This window comes from Mus caroli, chromosome 15 (assembly GCF_900094665.2).
Source record: "Mus caroli chromosome 15, CAROLI_EIJ_v1.1, whole genome shotgun sequence".
Taxonomy (NCBI): Eukaryota; Metazoa; Chordata; class Mammalia; order Rodentia; family Muridae; genus Mus; species Mus caroli.
The window spans coordinates 19003854-19018461 of NC_034584.1; the positions used below are offsets into that span (position 1 = coordinate 19003854).

The 14608-nt window shown below is 34.6% G+C and overlaps 1 protein-coding gene across 6 annotated transcripts in view; it reads left to right on the forward strand.

Annotated features, from left to right (window-relative positions):
- Positions 1-14608, forward strand: part of Cdh18 (cadherin 18) — an 867298-nt gene that overhangs the window by 791952 nt on the left and 60738 nt on the right. For all 6 annotated transcript variants that reach the window (XM_029470125.1, XM_029470124.1, XM_029470126.1 and 3 more), the window contains one exon: positions 6760-7013. In XM_029470125.1, coding sequence (XP_029325985.1) covers positions 6760-7013 — 254 coding nt within the window. The remainder of the gene's footprint in view (positions 1-6759; positions 7014-14608) is intronic.

Here is a 14608-nt window from a genome sequence, read left to right on the forward strand (position 1 = left end):
GTGTGTGTGTGTGTGTGTGTATTCTGCTCTGCGTTAGACAGTTTTTTCTTGTTGTTCTAAAGAAAAAAATTATCTGGTTGAGACAGCTTTCTCTGCTAGTAATAACTGTAATAGCCATCTGGATAGCTCATGCATTTTCTGACCAAAGTCAGAAAAGCTTCTATAAGAAATTACTGGATCTTCCAACCAAGTCAGAAATCCTGTTATCTTGAAAAAAATTCTTCAAGAGCTGTTTTCACTCTTCAGAGATCTCTGGTGAGATCAACTCTCTCTAGAGAAAAATTTGGAAGAAGAACTGCTATTGAGTTCTGCTCACTCATCAAATACAAACAAAAATCCCAGATTTTGTTTTGCACATCTCTTCATCCATTTCTTTCAGATATCCTTTTGATTATCTTATGAATCAGCATCCCGAGATCCCAGCCCCTTAATTCTTAGGAGACAGTAAGCACACATTTTCTTTTAACACTGCAAAAGAATTTAGAGAACTGCCTATCTTTGTTAAGCACAGAGGATAAACTAATTGGGTGGGACCCTGCCCTGAAAATACTGTTTCTACCACATCTGAGCCCTGACTCTATGTGTCCTAAGGCTCAGGAATCTGCCTGCCTTTGTATCTCCCTGCTCTTTTTATCTTTCTGACATACTGGCTCAGGGGGTATCAACCTTTGCTCCTTTAGATTCATGAAGCCCCTCATAGTTCATATCGCATCCATATTTTTACATAGTTGAGAAATTATGCATTTTTAAACTCATGGATTTAGAATTATTTTCCACAGTCTTAAGGGTTGCCCTGAAGGTCCCAGCCTTTACCATTTTGCTGAGACACCCACACCATCAACTCCTAGTCTCATACTGTTTCTAATTCATCATGGAGTCATTAAGATTAAGCAGGAGGACGTTCCTCAGGAAAGAGTCCTCCATTGCTAGTACTGGTTCCTGAAAATGTGTACATTATCACACAAACAAGCCTTACACCACAGCAGCCATTGACACTCCAGGTAGCTCACACTGAGACTATTTCCCAGGGGCAGAAACCATGTTACTCTGTCCCCATCAAGGCTACCCCAGGCTCAGCATTGGAAGTCATCCACCACCCTTGGTTCTTGCTATCCTCTTTCTGCCTCCTCTGATGCATATATATCAGTCTTGATGGGGTTGTATGATAATGTCATCCCATTTAAGACAGGATACCCTAAAGTCTCTTATTGTTTGCAAACCATCCAGTTGTAGAGGTTTAAATGGGGAAGGGAAGTGTGGGGAGGATGAAGTAGGGAATAAGGGGAGGGCTAATTAACACCAAATTATTTTTAAAAAGTCATATGAAAATGTATTACTATATTAGCCTCCTAAATATTCATGTATAAAATATTTTTAAAATTGGTATATAGTAGAGTATACAATGTCTCATTTAGAGATATATGCTATCAAGTAAACCTCCAGTACTAGAATGCCACCATCTTTTTGACTTACTGGTCAAAGGATGCATAGTGATCCTTCAAACACTGTAGGCAATGGATGTGATTGGTTACCATCCACATTCTGTATGCAAATGAATATTGATGAAGATACCACTTGAGTATGTCACTGAACATGGAGAAAGTCTGTGCTGCCTAACTAGATACTATAATTTCACCCTACTGACTACCAAATACAATGCTGAAACGTGCTATGTGTGTCACTGGAGAGTGAGTTTATTATCATTCTTACCCAGCTATGAACCCTGTTACATACCTGCCATACAGGTCCATACTGGTCCTTCCTGCAAAATACAACTTTTATTGGATTCAACAACCACTATTTGGTTGGACTTAAGGATCACTCCATTAGATGGAATACATATTTGACTCTGAAAATGAAGCCAAGTACCAGAGACTAGAGAGATTATGAGTACCAGGGGAAAATCTACTATAATTATACTACTAAATTGACATACCAATAACATGGTCCTTGATGATATACTGTTATACTTGTAGATCTGTGTCTCACTCATCTCTCATCAGAAAAGATGCTTTTTGCAGTACATGGTAATTTATAATTAATTAATTAATTAATTTTAGGTATATCAAATAGCTCAGTGGTAAACTGTTTGCTTTGCATATTCAATACCCTAAATTCAAGAGTCATTATCACAATAGATAACTGAATAAATAAACAAAGCTCACATACTTTGAACTGCAATAAATTCTTTAAGCAAATGATATTAAAACAAAACAAGACAAAAAAAAACATAAAGAAAAACCAACCAACAAACAAATAAACCCACAGAGGAATGTTTTGATCTCAAGCCTGGAATTGTTCTCCTAAAGCATTAGCCAATGTTTATGATATTTCAATGCAAAACCAAAATGAGCTCAGCTGCCTTGCACAGTAAATACAAACTAATGATGCAGACTTGCAGTACTCTACCCAGGAGACTTATCCCGGCTTTACAGTCTTGTAAACTAGAACGATTCAAATAATCACACCCAACCACCAACAAATACACGACTGACACAGAATCTGTAAGTAATAATGAACAAATTGCATGGACTGGAATCCATTCTTTTCATACAGATTCCTATCACTGAATGGAGAAACACTGTGTCCATAATTCCTCTTTTAACTTGAGCACTGCATAGCACAGTTGATCAAAATGGAATGACTGTCAGTGTGTGCAGAGAAAAAAAAATCTATGAGCATAAGTGTTTAACATCATAAAGCAGAGTTACACTAGAGCTCTAATTTATCATGAATTATCAATGGCTTTACAATGCAGTGTCAGTGCCTTTACTAGTCACACCTGACCATAGTTATTCCATTTGTTTAGGCAAAACAAACAAACAAAAAAGCTATAATTTTAGTTTACAAACTCCTAGATGTTTCTTGTTATTTGCTTTGCATGATACATCAATAGTCTGAATGAATTTTCCCTTTTACATTTTTCCAGTTTGCTTTCTTATTTATGTGGCGTGGTAAATACATTTTACAGTTTGTAATATGCTGTGTTTGATGGATTATATTTAGGTGAAAGAAATGTGATTATAACTAAGGAATACTAATCTCCATAGAAAGAATGCTCTATAGATTCAAAAAACTCTGAGGATTTGTAGAGTTTTAAATTTATAAACAATGGGTTGTTGTACATGCTTATCAAAGTTATAGCATAGGCTAATAATATTTTGCCACATATATATAATTCTGTGGTTATAATACAAAAATAATTTACTTGGTATTGAATAAATAATTTTGAAATATACAGAATAAATGAATAATTATATTTCCTATCAGTTTTTATAGTGGTGCAATTCAGTATCATCAGGTAGTATTTAGAACAGAAACCCTTAGTATGTTCCAATTCACAGTAGTAAATCTGTTTCTAAATTTCTGACACAACCTGAAATTATTCTTTCCTTCCTTTGTGGCTGCAGATGGTCCCTATCTATCCATCTGCCATTCTTGGCAAACAAGTCTCCCAGGACAGTTATGTCTGCGTGGAGGTAGTTAAACTTATATTAGATGATTATCAACATGAAACCATGTGTCCACACAAACAACCTGCACCTTACCATTAGGTGGGCAGCATTAAGACATGTGACATTTATTTCACCAAAGGGATCTGCTAAAAAAAAATTGTGTTTTATTTTCTTAGATACACAGCTTGAAAGTAACATCAAGATAAACCAAATGTGGGCAAACATTCCTTCACTATTTTCCCTGGGTCGAAGTGTAGTAATATTTTGTAACAATGAATGAATAAAGATGGATTTTTAAAGTTTGGTGTTGTGAGAAAAGCTGTGTATTAATAGTGAAGCCATATGACCCAAATTTTAGAATGTTAAGAACCTTGGTCAAAGAGTTTTATACAAAGTAAGTTTCATAAATAATATTATAAACCGTGCCATTAAGCAAACATGAGGTCCCTTGCCTTCTGCTTCCTATAAGTGGCATATCTAGATACTAGTAGTCTGCTCTAGATGTAAAGAGGGTGGTGTTCATCCATAATTCTTTGATGTCATTGTTTAATTTAATTCTTTTCATTTTATATTTAATATGTGTGCCATAAGTATGTAAACCATGTAACTGTCTGGCGTGCTTGGTGGTCAGAAGGATGTTGGGTCCCATGCACATGGAGTTACAAATAGTTGTGAACTTCTATGTGGGTGCTAGGAACTATAAAATAGTCCTCTGAAAGTAGGGCTCATTAACACTGAACATCTATCTCACACCTGTCTGGTCCTCAAGATGCAGCAAATATTCACAAGTTTTGGTATACCTTATTTTAATTTGTGTTAGATTTATAATGCTGTCAGAGTCCCATTCTTATTTCTTTAAAGGAAAGTAAGAAAATCTAGAAAAAAAAGGGAATTAATTATTTTAGAGATTTATTTTTAGTTTCAGTTCTTTCCAAAGAAAACAATTTCTAATTAGTAGTCTACAGACTGCAGATCTTAACTAACCCATGATTAAAAGCGTACAAATCTAAGTGTATAAGATTTTTATTCTATGTGCATATAAATGGATTACTTATGCTCAGATTTTGAGAATCTGAGTTTCTGAGATTTTTATAAAAGTTTTAAAAATTGTCAAATGGCTCTAGAGGCCCAGTGTTGACCATGACACTATGGCTCTAGGAGTTTTCCAAGTTCTTGGTTCATATTTGAAGCTAAATAAATGTTATCCTGTCTATACAATGTTCACAACCTAAGAAGATCAACGTCTAAGGCAATCAAGAATGGATGGAAGAAATAATCATTAGTAGTACTGGAGACTGTGTTTACAAATTCCCCATAAGGACACTTTCAGGTTCTTATTCTCCACAATGTTGAATGAGGCTTATATAACACCCACTACGCACATGTTGAAGCTTCATCTTCATTATGACAACAGTTAGGCATGGAGTCTGTAAGAGATGTTTAGGTCTAGGTAACAGATTCATAAATAGGATGTGGTACTCCATGCAAATAGAAATAAATAAGGTTGCCATGTCCATAATCTAAGAATATCAGAAAGAGTCTATTTGCAAAGAAAAAATAGATGCTTGCCTGATGGGACAGCAGATCTGCCAGTGCTATGTCCTAACATTCAGAGCTGTTACAAGATTAAGTTTGCTGATGAAAATGACAAATCTGTGCTGTTCAGTCTAAGCAACCCAAATGACTAGGACAGTTCTTTCAGGTAAAGCAAATTATCATAGTCCCTCTATAAGGAATAGCTATAGCTGGTCCCAACCAAGAACAAAAAGTTATGATATTCAATCAGGGCAGTTTAACATCAGAAGCCTAAATAGGATGAAATAGTTCTATGTACTTATTCTGGCAGAAAGTTATCAAGATGAGTAGCACCAAGGAAAACATCAATAGGTCCCAAGTGAAGGAAAGGATCTCATACCCTCTGTTCTAACTTCCCCATCCAAAGTTTCTACAACTGAAATTAAATCTGAAATAATTTTGTATAACAGACCCACATGTAAATATAAAAGCACACCTTGGTTAACATTTTCTGAATGTTTCTAGTTCTCAAAAAGTAAATCCGCCTATTCACATGCACATTTTTATCAGCTTACATCATTAATATATATAAAAATCAATATGACTTACAAATAAAATACTTGTTTATTATTTTGTATTCTATAATAATAGAAGGTCATTATTTAAGACAAAGCACTGGTTTATCTCATTGCATGTAAAGTCAAACACATGGTGCCCAATATATATTTATATATATTTATAATATATATGACTAATAAAGTTATGTGTATAATTAAAGGTAGCTATTAGTTGGCAAACAGGTTGTATATTTTATTTAATTAATTAGACTATTTACCTATACATCAAACCCTGGCTTCTTTCTTCAAACACAAATTCTTAAATTAAGAAAGAAACTGAATTGATTATAATGACCAATTAATACAAGGTCAAAGCTAAAATAGGTATAAGCAAGCCATGAGAAAAAGACCACTATTGAAATTTTTCTCCAAATGTCATAATCTAATAAGAAATATGAGAAGCACAATAGATGAAATAATACCATAAGAACAAAGTAAGAAAACTACATATTTTGTATACTGCAAAGAATAAACACAATACATTGAAAATACAATACACAGAAGAGAAGAAAACATTTTGAAACGGTCTACCTGTTAAAGAACACAATTGTAGGAGGAACTTAAGGCAATAGCAAAACCACAATATCGCCGATTTAAAGTACATAAAAAATAGTTACAAAATAATGTGAGAGAAATCACATAAATGCTATAAGTTAGTTCATTATTTTGTTTGTTGTGGATGTTTTTGGTTATTCAAGACAGGGTTTCTTTGTGTGGTCCTGGCTGTCCTGGAACTAGGTCTGCAGTTCAGGCTGGCCTCAAACTCACAGAGATCAGTCTGCTTCTACCTCTCAAATGCTGGGTTTAAAGGCAAGTGCCATCACTGCCAGGCTCATTTCAAATTTTAAACAAGTTACTAGCAGATATTTTTAGAATAACCACTTAATAATTCCTGGATGGTGGAGGATGGAAAGGACTAAAAAGAGTCTCTGAAAAGCAATTTGATTTTCTAGAGGGGAATTTATTTCTGTAAGTAGTTATCACCCCATTTAAGGCTATGTAAAATCTCTATTATGTCTGTATAGATATCATAATTTAGGAAAATATTATAGCTAATTTTTTAAAGAAAAATAAGTTGGTATATCTCATATGGTTTTTATAAGTAAGAAAATAACTGCGTCTTTGAAAAATGTGGAAGTTCTAACATTGGCTATCACATTTTTCCTCTGCAGCCACTGAACTATGAGAAAAAGAAGTCTTACACACTAAACATTGAAGGAGCAAACACACATCTGGATTTCCGTTTTTCCCACCTGGGTCCATTTAAGGATGCCACCATGCTGAAGGTCATTGTTGGGGATGTGGATGAGCCACCACTCTTTTCTATGCCTTCCTATGTCATGGAAGTCTATGAAAATGCCAAGATTGGGACAATTGTTGGCACTGTCTTGGCACAGGATCCAGACAGTGCTAACAGCTTAGTAAGGTATGCAATAATCTTGATCTCACAAGTACTTGAAGATTTGCCTTGGCCTTAAGGTCATTTAAGGTGAATTAAAGTGTAGTTAGATAATTTATTTCCAGTGGTTTTTGAATGATTACAATTAAGTAATTTAATGAATTAGCAGACTATAGTTGATTAAATTATTAATATATGGAGGACTTGGAAAATGGGTCAGTATATATAGAGCTTGCTATGCAAGAACAGAGTATATGTTATCTAAACATCTGATAAAAATTCTAGATTATAATCATGGTAATCCAAAGACAAACATCCCCAAAAGCTACTGAATAGGTAGACAATGCCTTATCAATAAGATAGTTTCCATCAGTAAAGAGAGAGGAGTGTGATAAAGAAGATTCCTCATGTGTGCCTACAAACATACATACATACACAACACACACACACATATGTACTCACACATACAGACTTGTGACCATTCTTGCATGCAAATGTGGAATCCACAGCATACACATACAGAAAGGTAGGCAAGCAGACAGGCAGACAGGTGGGCAGACAGGTACACAGAGAGACAGATATAATCTCTGCCCCCACACACCGGTTGTAAAAGACAGATTAAGTTTCCCGTTGGTTTAATGAGTAAACAATATGACTGAGGAAAAAATGTATTTATAACATTAACTAGAGAACCTTTGATTATATGGGGATAAGAAGTCTGGATAGAATTCAGAAGGTAAACTCCCAGGAATCATGCTGATCCCAACTGATGCGTCATTCATATTCCACACTAACTCTGTGGCATAGATCATCATTTACCCTTTTCTGTAAAAGATACATAAAATCTTTCAGAATTGTTGTGAGGTCACAATGTAATCGTACTATAAAGCAGATTTCTCTGGTAGAGCTGGTGTTCAATAAATGATAACATTTTCAAGGAAATACAGAGCAATAACTCAGAGTCTACACTTGAAAGACCAAAGTCTAATGTTTCTTTAATAACAGATTTTATTCTATAACCTTTGGTCTAATTTTATTAGACCAAAGTCTAATGTTTCTTTAATAACAGATTTAATAACAGTATTTATTCTACTCTGTGATCCTCAAATGTATAGTATTTCATCACCTGATCTCCTCTCTCATGCTCCTCATTTTGACACTTAAAATTTTCTTTCAACAAACCCCCTCCTACTTTTAAGCTTTTTTATTGTGTGCGCCCCACAGTGTTTACAGTTTCATACCACAATGTGGGTGGGAGATAATTTACTGAATCAAAGACAATTTACCAGAGAACGCAACTATAAAGAACGAGATTATTTTGTCTTAGAAAAGGAAGCTAGAGATATGTTTGGTAGAGGTGCAGCCTGATGAGGTAGAAGGGGTGCCTCTGCAGGCTCATGTTGAAGCATTCCTTTCCCCTGAGGTACCAGCCACACCATTTTATCATGTATCTATCTATCTATCTATCTATCTATCTATCTATCTATCTATCTATCTATCTATCTAGTATAGACAATATAATATAAAATAGAGTTTATTTAGGGAGTTGAGGGAGTAGAGACAGAGAAAGGCATAGAGAAGGGGAGGGAGGGAGGGAGGGAGGAGGTCTAGAGGCNAGGGGAGGGAGGGAGGGAGGGAGGGAGGGAGGGAGGAGGTCTAGAGGCTAGCTAAGAACATTTGGGGAGAGAGAGGAGAGGGTAATGGGGAGATGAGGAACAGAGAGGAAAAAGGGTAGGAGAGAAAGAGAGCAAGAGAGTGAGGAGGGAGCAAGCAGCCCCTTTTATATAATGAGTCAGACATACCTGGCTGTTGCCAGGTTACTGTGGGTGAAGCCTAGAAGAAATGCTAATGGAGATGCAACACCCTCTCATGAACATCCTTTAAGTTATAGCACTACATTTTTTCTCCTGTCTATTAATATTTGTAGAGACACCCCATTTTAGTTTATACGCTTATCAAAGTTTCAGCTTAGTTTAAAAGAACTCATGTGTACAAAGAAAAAAATCTGTGCATAAAGACGTAGGTTTAACAACTTGATCTTCTTGTAATATTAATCACAAAAACGGGTGAAGGAAGAACACCAAAATAAATATCGTGACAAGTTATATGAAAGCAAGAATTTTTCTTCATGTGCACATGCTGTCTTCCTTAAGACGAGGTTTGTATGGTCAGCCTTGGATATGAGGAAGGCAAAGCATTTATAGTTTGGTTATAGGAAGTTTCCAAATGAGGGGGGAGAGGGGACATTGGCAGGAAAAATAGGCAAGGTTACAGGAGCAGAATGTAACCATAACACATTAGTCCAAATACCTTCTGAAACAAAGACCTGGCTGCGAGGTGGTCATAACAAGGCAGCTATAACATCAGGGTAGTCATGACAAGGTAGTCCTAGGTGCACATATAACCTTTTAAAAGAAAGCTAGGGTTGCAAAATGCTGATAAACAACTGTCATAACAAAGACATGATTGCTATTTGATCATAGCCTAACTAGCTTATCAACAGTGGACATTTTTCTCTTAGTTCAATATGAGGATCTCGAGTGTCTGGGATGTGGGGAGGCCTCCTGTGCTTTATGACTACGAACACAAATCCCCAATCCTCAGATGTTCAAAAAGGAGCTAGTTGGTTATATTTCTGGGAGGTCATCTCTGGCACTGGGAGAGTTCCAGAGATCTTAGACCTCACAGAGAGCCTATCTATACCTATGCATTTTGGTGGATAGATGTGTCTAGACACTGGGGACACCAGATGAAAGAGACTCAGACAAGAGCTCAGGGTATCTCGGTGTAGTCAATAACAGGTACAGATCACAAAGAATTCTCTGGCACCAAATACACATAAGAGTAAGTCTAAGAAACTGATACATCTGGACATGTATAGGAACTGCATTCATATAAAAGAAATGTGAAAGTCCTTTCTGGAATATAGTGTCAGTCCTTGTACTTCAAGTATTTCATGGCCATGTGAATGCGCCCATATTCACCCATCAATCAGAAAGAAAAAAATATAATAACTAGTTCTTTGAATAATTTATTGTCCTGTGATATTTCTAATTGCAAGTACATCCTGTTACTGGAAAGTGAACTGAACATTCAGAGCATTAGCTGTTGCTCTAGAGAGATGATTGATACATTGTCTTCAAATGCTAATAGCTTTATTAGCATAACCATTATTTTATGTTTTGTTTTGATTCAAAGAGTGAAAGGAATTCACTTCAGTTGCCTAGAAATAATTAGAAACCTTAAAGCTGTTGTTAAGGGGTATAATTTACATAACATTTGTAGTCGATTTTAATAAAAATGTGTCATTCACGTAGGATTCAAAGTGCAAACAATGAAAATAAAAAGAGAAAACAATAGCAATATTAAAAACAAGCCCCCGAAGTCTTTCCTTCCTAGGGATCAAATGTTTGTAGTAATTAAGGGAAAGTACAGCGAAGGGATGCTCCTTGCCTTGTGCCAGGAAATGCAATTAGTTTTCATTTGTAGAATTGATAATAAAAGAGATTTGCAATCTTACAGAAATTTGTGAAAATATGCTTGATTTTATTCTTTTCACATTCTTTTTTTTCAACTATCAGATTACTCACCTTTTTTATTAGTAACTTTTAGTCCTTTTTTTTTTGTCTTCTGTTTTTGTTTGTTTAACTCAAAAAATAACAGGCAATTTTCAGCAATACATTCATCGCCTTTTGTTCAAAGATACATAAAATTAGAGGCTGTCAGCTTATAAGCACTGAAAGGTCGTTGGTCTAAACAACCTACCTTTATTTCCTGGTTTATGAGAGATGAAATGGAGGAACTGGAGATTGCGGGACACAGAAATCCTGTTTAGAGGGAAAGAAATGTCAACCTGTTGCTCTCAGTTGGTTGATAAAGCATGATTTTGGTTGTTATTATTCCCCACACCTTCAGAAACCTGTGACAAACTCTGCTAATATTTACAATTTACATTTTAAAAGGTGTTTTTTTAAACACATTTGACAAAGCACTGTACAATTTTAGATTTGCAATGTAAAGTGAGAATATTTTTCAAGCACCGCACAATGCCTCTCGTGTATTTCAACTACAAAATGAAAACAAAATGTCTATGTTTGAAAATTGCTAGGAAAGCATGTATGTTTTAAGTGACCAGAAAGCCAACGGTCAGAGCTGTAACTGGAGTCTGTTGTTTGTGTGCTTGGACATATACACAGAGAAGGTGGAGTGGGGAAGACAATGTCCCGCCATTTAATCTTGCTATCTGAAGAATAAAATTTTTCATATATTTGTCTTTCCTATAGAAAAAGTAATAACATGAATTAAATATTAGTAAATACAATTGAATATTATTGGTGTTCACATTATTGGCTAAATTTATATATTATCATTTGGGGCTGGAGAGATGGCTCAGTGGTTAAGAGCAATGACTGCTCTTCCAAAGGTCCTGAGTACAAATCCCAGCAACCACATGGTGGCTCATAACCATACGTAATGAGATCTGATGCCCTCTTCTGAAGACAGCTACAGTATACGTACATATAATAATAAATAAATCTTTTTAAAAACTGGTTTATTTAAAATAAATGAATAAATAAATAGTCATATGTCTGTAACTTTACTTTTTCGCTGTCACTTATAATCTAAATTTTTCTACACATATGTTAAGGAGTAAACTTTTTTCCTTGAATTATTTTAAGAGAGCAGAAAGTATCAATAAAAAATTTTGAATATTGTTTTATATGGTGCTGATGACACAAATTGTTTGCTAACATACAAAATGTAATCATTATATTATATTTTAGACTGTTAGCCAGGTTGAGGAGAACTGGGAAAGGGGAAAACATTTGAAATGTAAATAAATAAAATATTCAATAAAAGAAAAGAAAAATTCAAAAATAAAGGAAAGAAAGAGAGAGAGAGAGAGAGAGAGAGAATACTAGAGAGGATGACATCTTACTATCTAAATAGTGGCTGGAGATGCTAATGTTACATCTCTTGTTCTGAGATTTATTACAAGGTGGGTGGGTCTATGCCACAACTTGTTGACTGCATCTCGTCTGGAATGCAGTCTTTCTTACACTTTCCCATAATGATCCAATGGTTTATGATGGAATACAAATGCTGCATGCTCCAATTACTGTGGATTTTAAAACTCACAGAAACGTGAAATTTCATACTAACGGCATAGTCACACTGGCCACACCAAAGTAGCTAACTGGAAAGAAATAAACTGAATAAATAGATTGAAGAGTTGACTCCTTTTTATAGCAAAGATAAAGTACCAAAAATAAATTTAAAATATTATCTAATTCCTAAGATTTCATTTTTCAACTGACAAATTTATGTAAAATTTAGCTTACTGACAATACAGATAAATTTATGTTGTTCTGTTAGTTCAGTTTTAAGTATTCCCTAGTCAAAATCATATCAGAATTTCAAAATATAATGGTGGTGATGATCCACCAGAATCATTGAATAAGAAATGAATATATATAGAGAAAGTAGTCTCTTGTTTAAAACTAGAGGCCATTACCTTTATCTTGTGTTTTATTAGTATAAATGACATATTGCTAATAAAAACACATAGATTAAGACTTTAGTTTATATCCCTCACATATAATTGACACTTGAGATTTAAGAGGCCCAATGTTGACTAGAGTAGCCCCTCTGGTTTTTCATTAATGAACATCATCTTTAGATAGACATGCTGAATTTGGGGATCTTAGTCAGTCAATTATTGAGATTAAACACTATGAACACCCACTCCTTGCTTGGATAAAAAACAGACAACCTCTCTAGCTAATACAAGTATCTAGTATATAATACATTTTCTGTGTAACATAATCTATGCTTTGTTTGCATAATATTTTATTAGATATTAAAGTTTAACCAGAGGTGTACCATATTACAAATGTTCATTTTTGGAATATTTAGTTAGAATGATTATTTTCTGGATATTTGTATGGTTAATGCATTTTATGTCCTAATCTTTTGAAAGGACCATTTAAAAATTTCAATCAGAGCCATATGTCAGATGTGTGACCATTAATTAAGCTGCAGAGAGAGCCAGGCTTCCAGTTATCCCACAAGTTGTGAGACAATTAAAGATTACTAAATTTTATTCACCTATTATTCATAATAATTGAATGAATTATTCAATATACCTTACAAAATAACTACCACAAAGAATTCACAGTGAATTTTCTTTACCATATACATGCTGTATTTACAAATATATAAAAGATAATAATTGAGAGAAACAAACAATATTCTAATACTTTTAGAGCAAATCAGTATAAAAATATACTTTTGACACATGCTTAAAATTAAGTCTTTGGTGAAAGAGAGAGAGCATAATGAATACAGAAAGTACCTGTGAGGAATGAGATTTGTCATTGAGATGAAGGACAACTTTTCTAATACTCTTGAACATGAAACATAGTTACTTTTACCCTATGCCTATAATATCCCAGGAAAATTGAGTGACAAATGAAGAACTCAGTGATTTGTATAAAGTAACATTTGTTGAAAAAAGTACTTGATTAAAGGCTTCATTATTGATATCGACTGTCTATTATAGTCATAGCTTGTCTGTCTGTTGGTTAAGTAAAATCTAATTTGAATAATATATGTACATCTTATTTTGATAAATTGAAGTTCTTTTATTTTTCACAGTGTTTAAAATATAATAGGAAGGCTTAAAAGTACATAATCATAACTCATAATTCTGTGTGAGAAAAGAAAGTCTTCCAGAAGATTTCTTGCTAGGTAAGGTGCAAATAGAAGTGTTTACTTGCTAGTGATAAATTAGCCAGCACTATAATGAGATTACATTGGCAACTCACACAGTTAGAAAGTTTTTATGGACTTCTGGGCAATTAGCAATTAGCAGCAAGTTCAGTATACTTCCAATAGTTCTAAGTCTAGAATGTTATGAATTCCTCACTTTACTAATGGTTAAATACTTCAAGCCACTTTTAGTAGTTTTATTTTCATTGGTAATCAAGTATCTACCACACAGAAAAGGAATATGAAAGAATTGTGTTTTATTTCACGTTTTTAAAAGGATTCACTCATTTGTGATTTTGCCCAGTGTTCTCAACCCACTATGAAGAAGTGGAGACCCATGTAGTGGAAGCTTGTTTCAGAGGAACCTCCTTGTGAGCATCAAACAATGTAATTGCATCAGGAAAAAGCCAGGGCTGATCAGCCTCAAATTCCTGCCTGTGACCAACTTCCCCTAACACATCCCATCTTCCACTTTTTTCCACTTCCCATTAATGGAATTATATGAGTCCATCAAAGCATTATTCCACTGATTAGATTAGATTAGACAATTAGCTCCATTGTCTAACTTTCTCATGAGACATCCTGATATGCACACCCAGGGTTGTATTAATATAATTTCTTAGCCATTTCCTAATGCAGTCACACTGGTACTGAAGATTTTACCTTATATGTATATAGTATTTTCATGGATATTTCATATGTAATGTGTAAGTATGGAGGAGTGGCAGTGTTATAGTGTACTATAAGCTGCTTATGTTCATAATTATTATTGGCATGTGTTTAACCTACATGATGATGGAATTTCATATTCTTTGACCATATTCACCTCCTATACTCTCCCTCCACCCCCA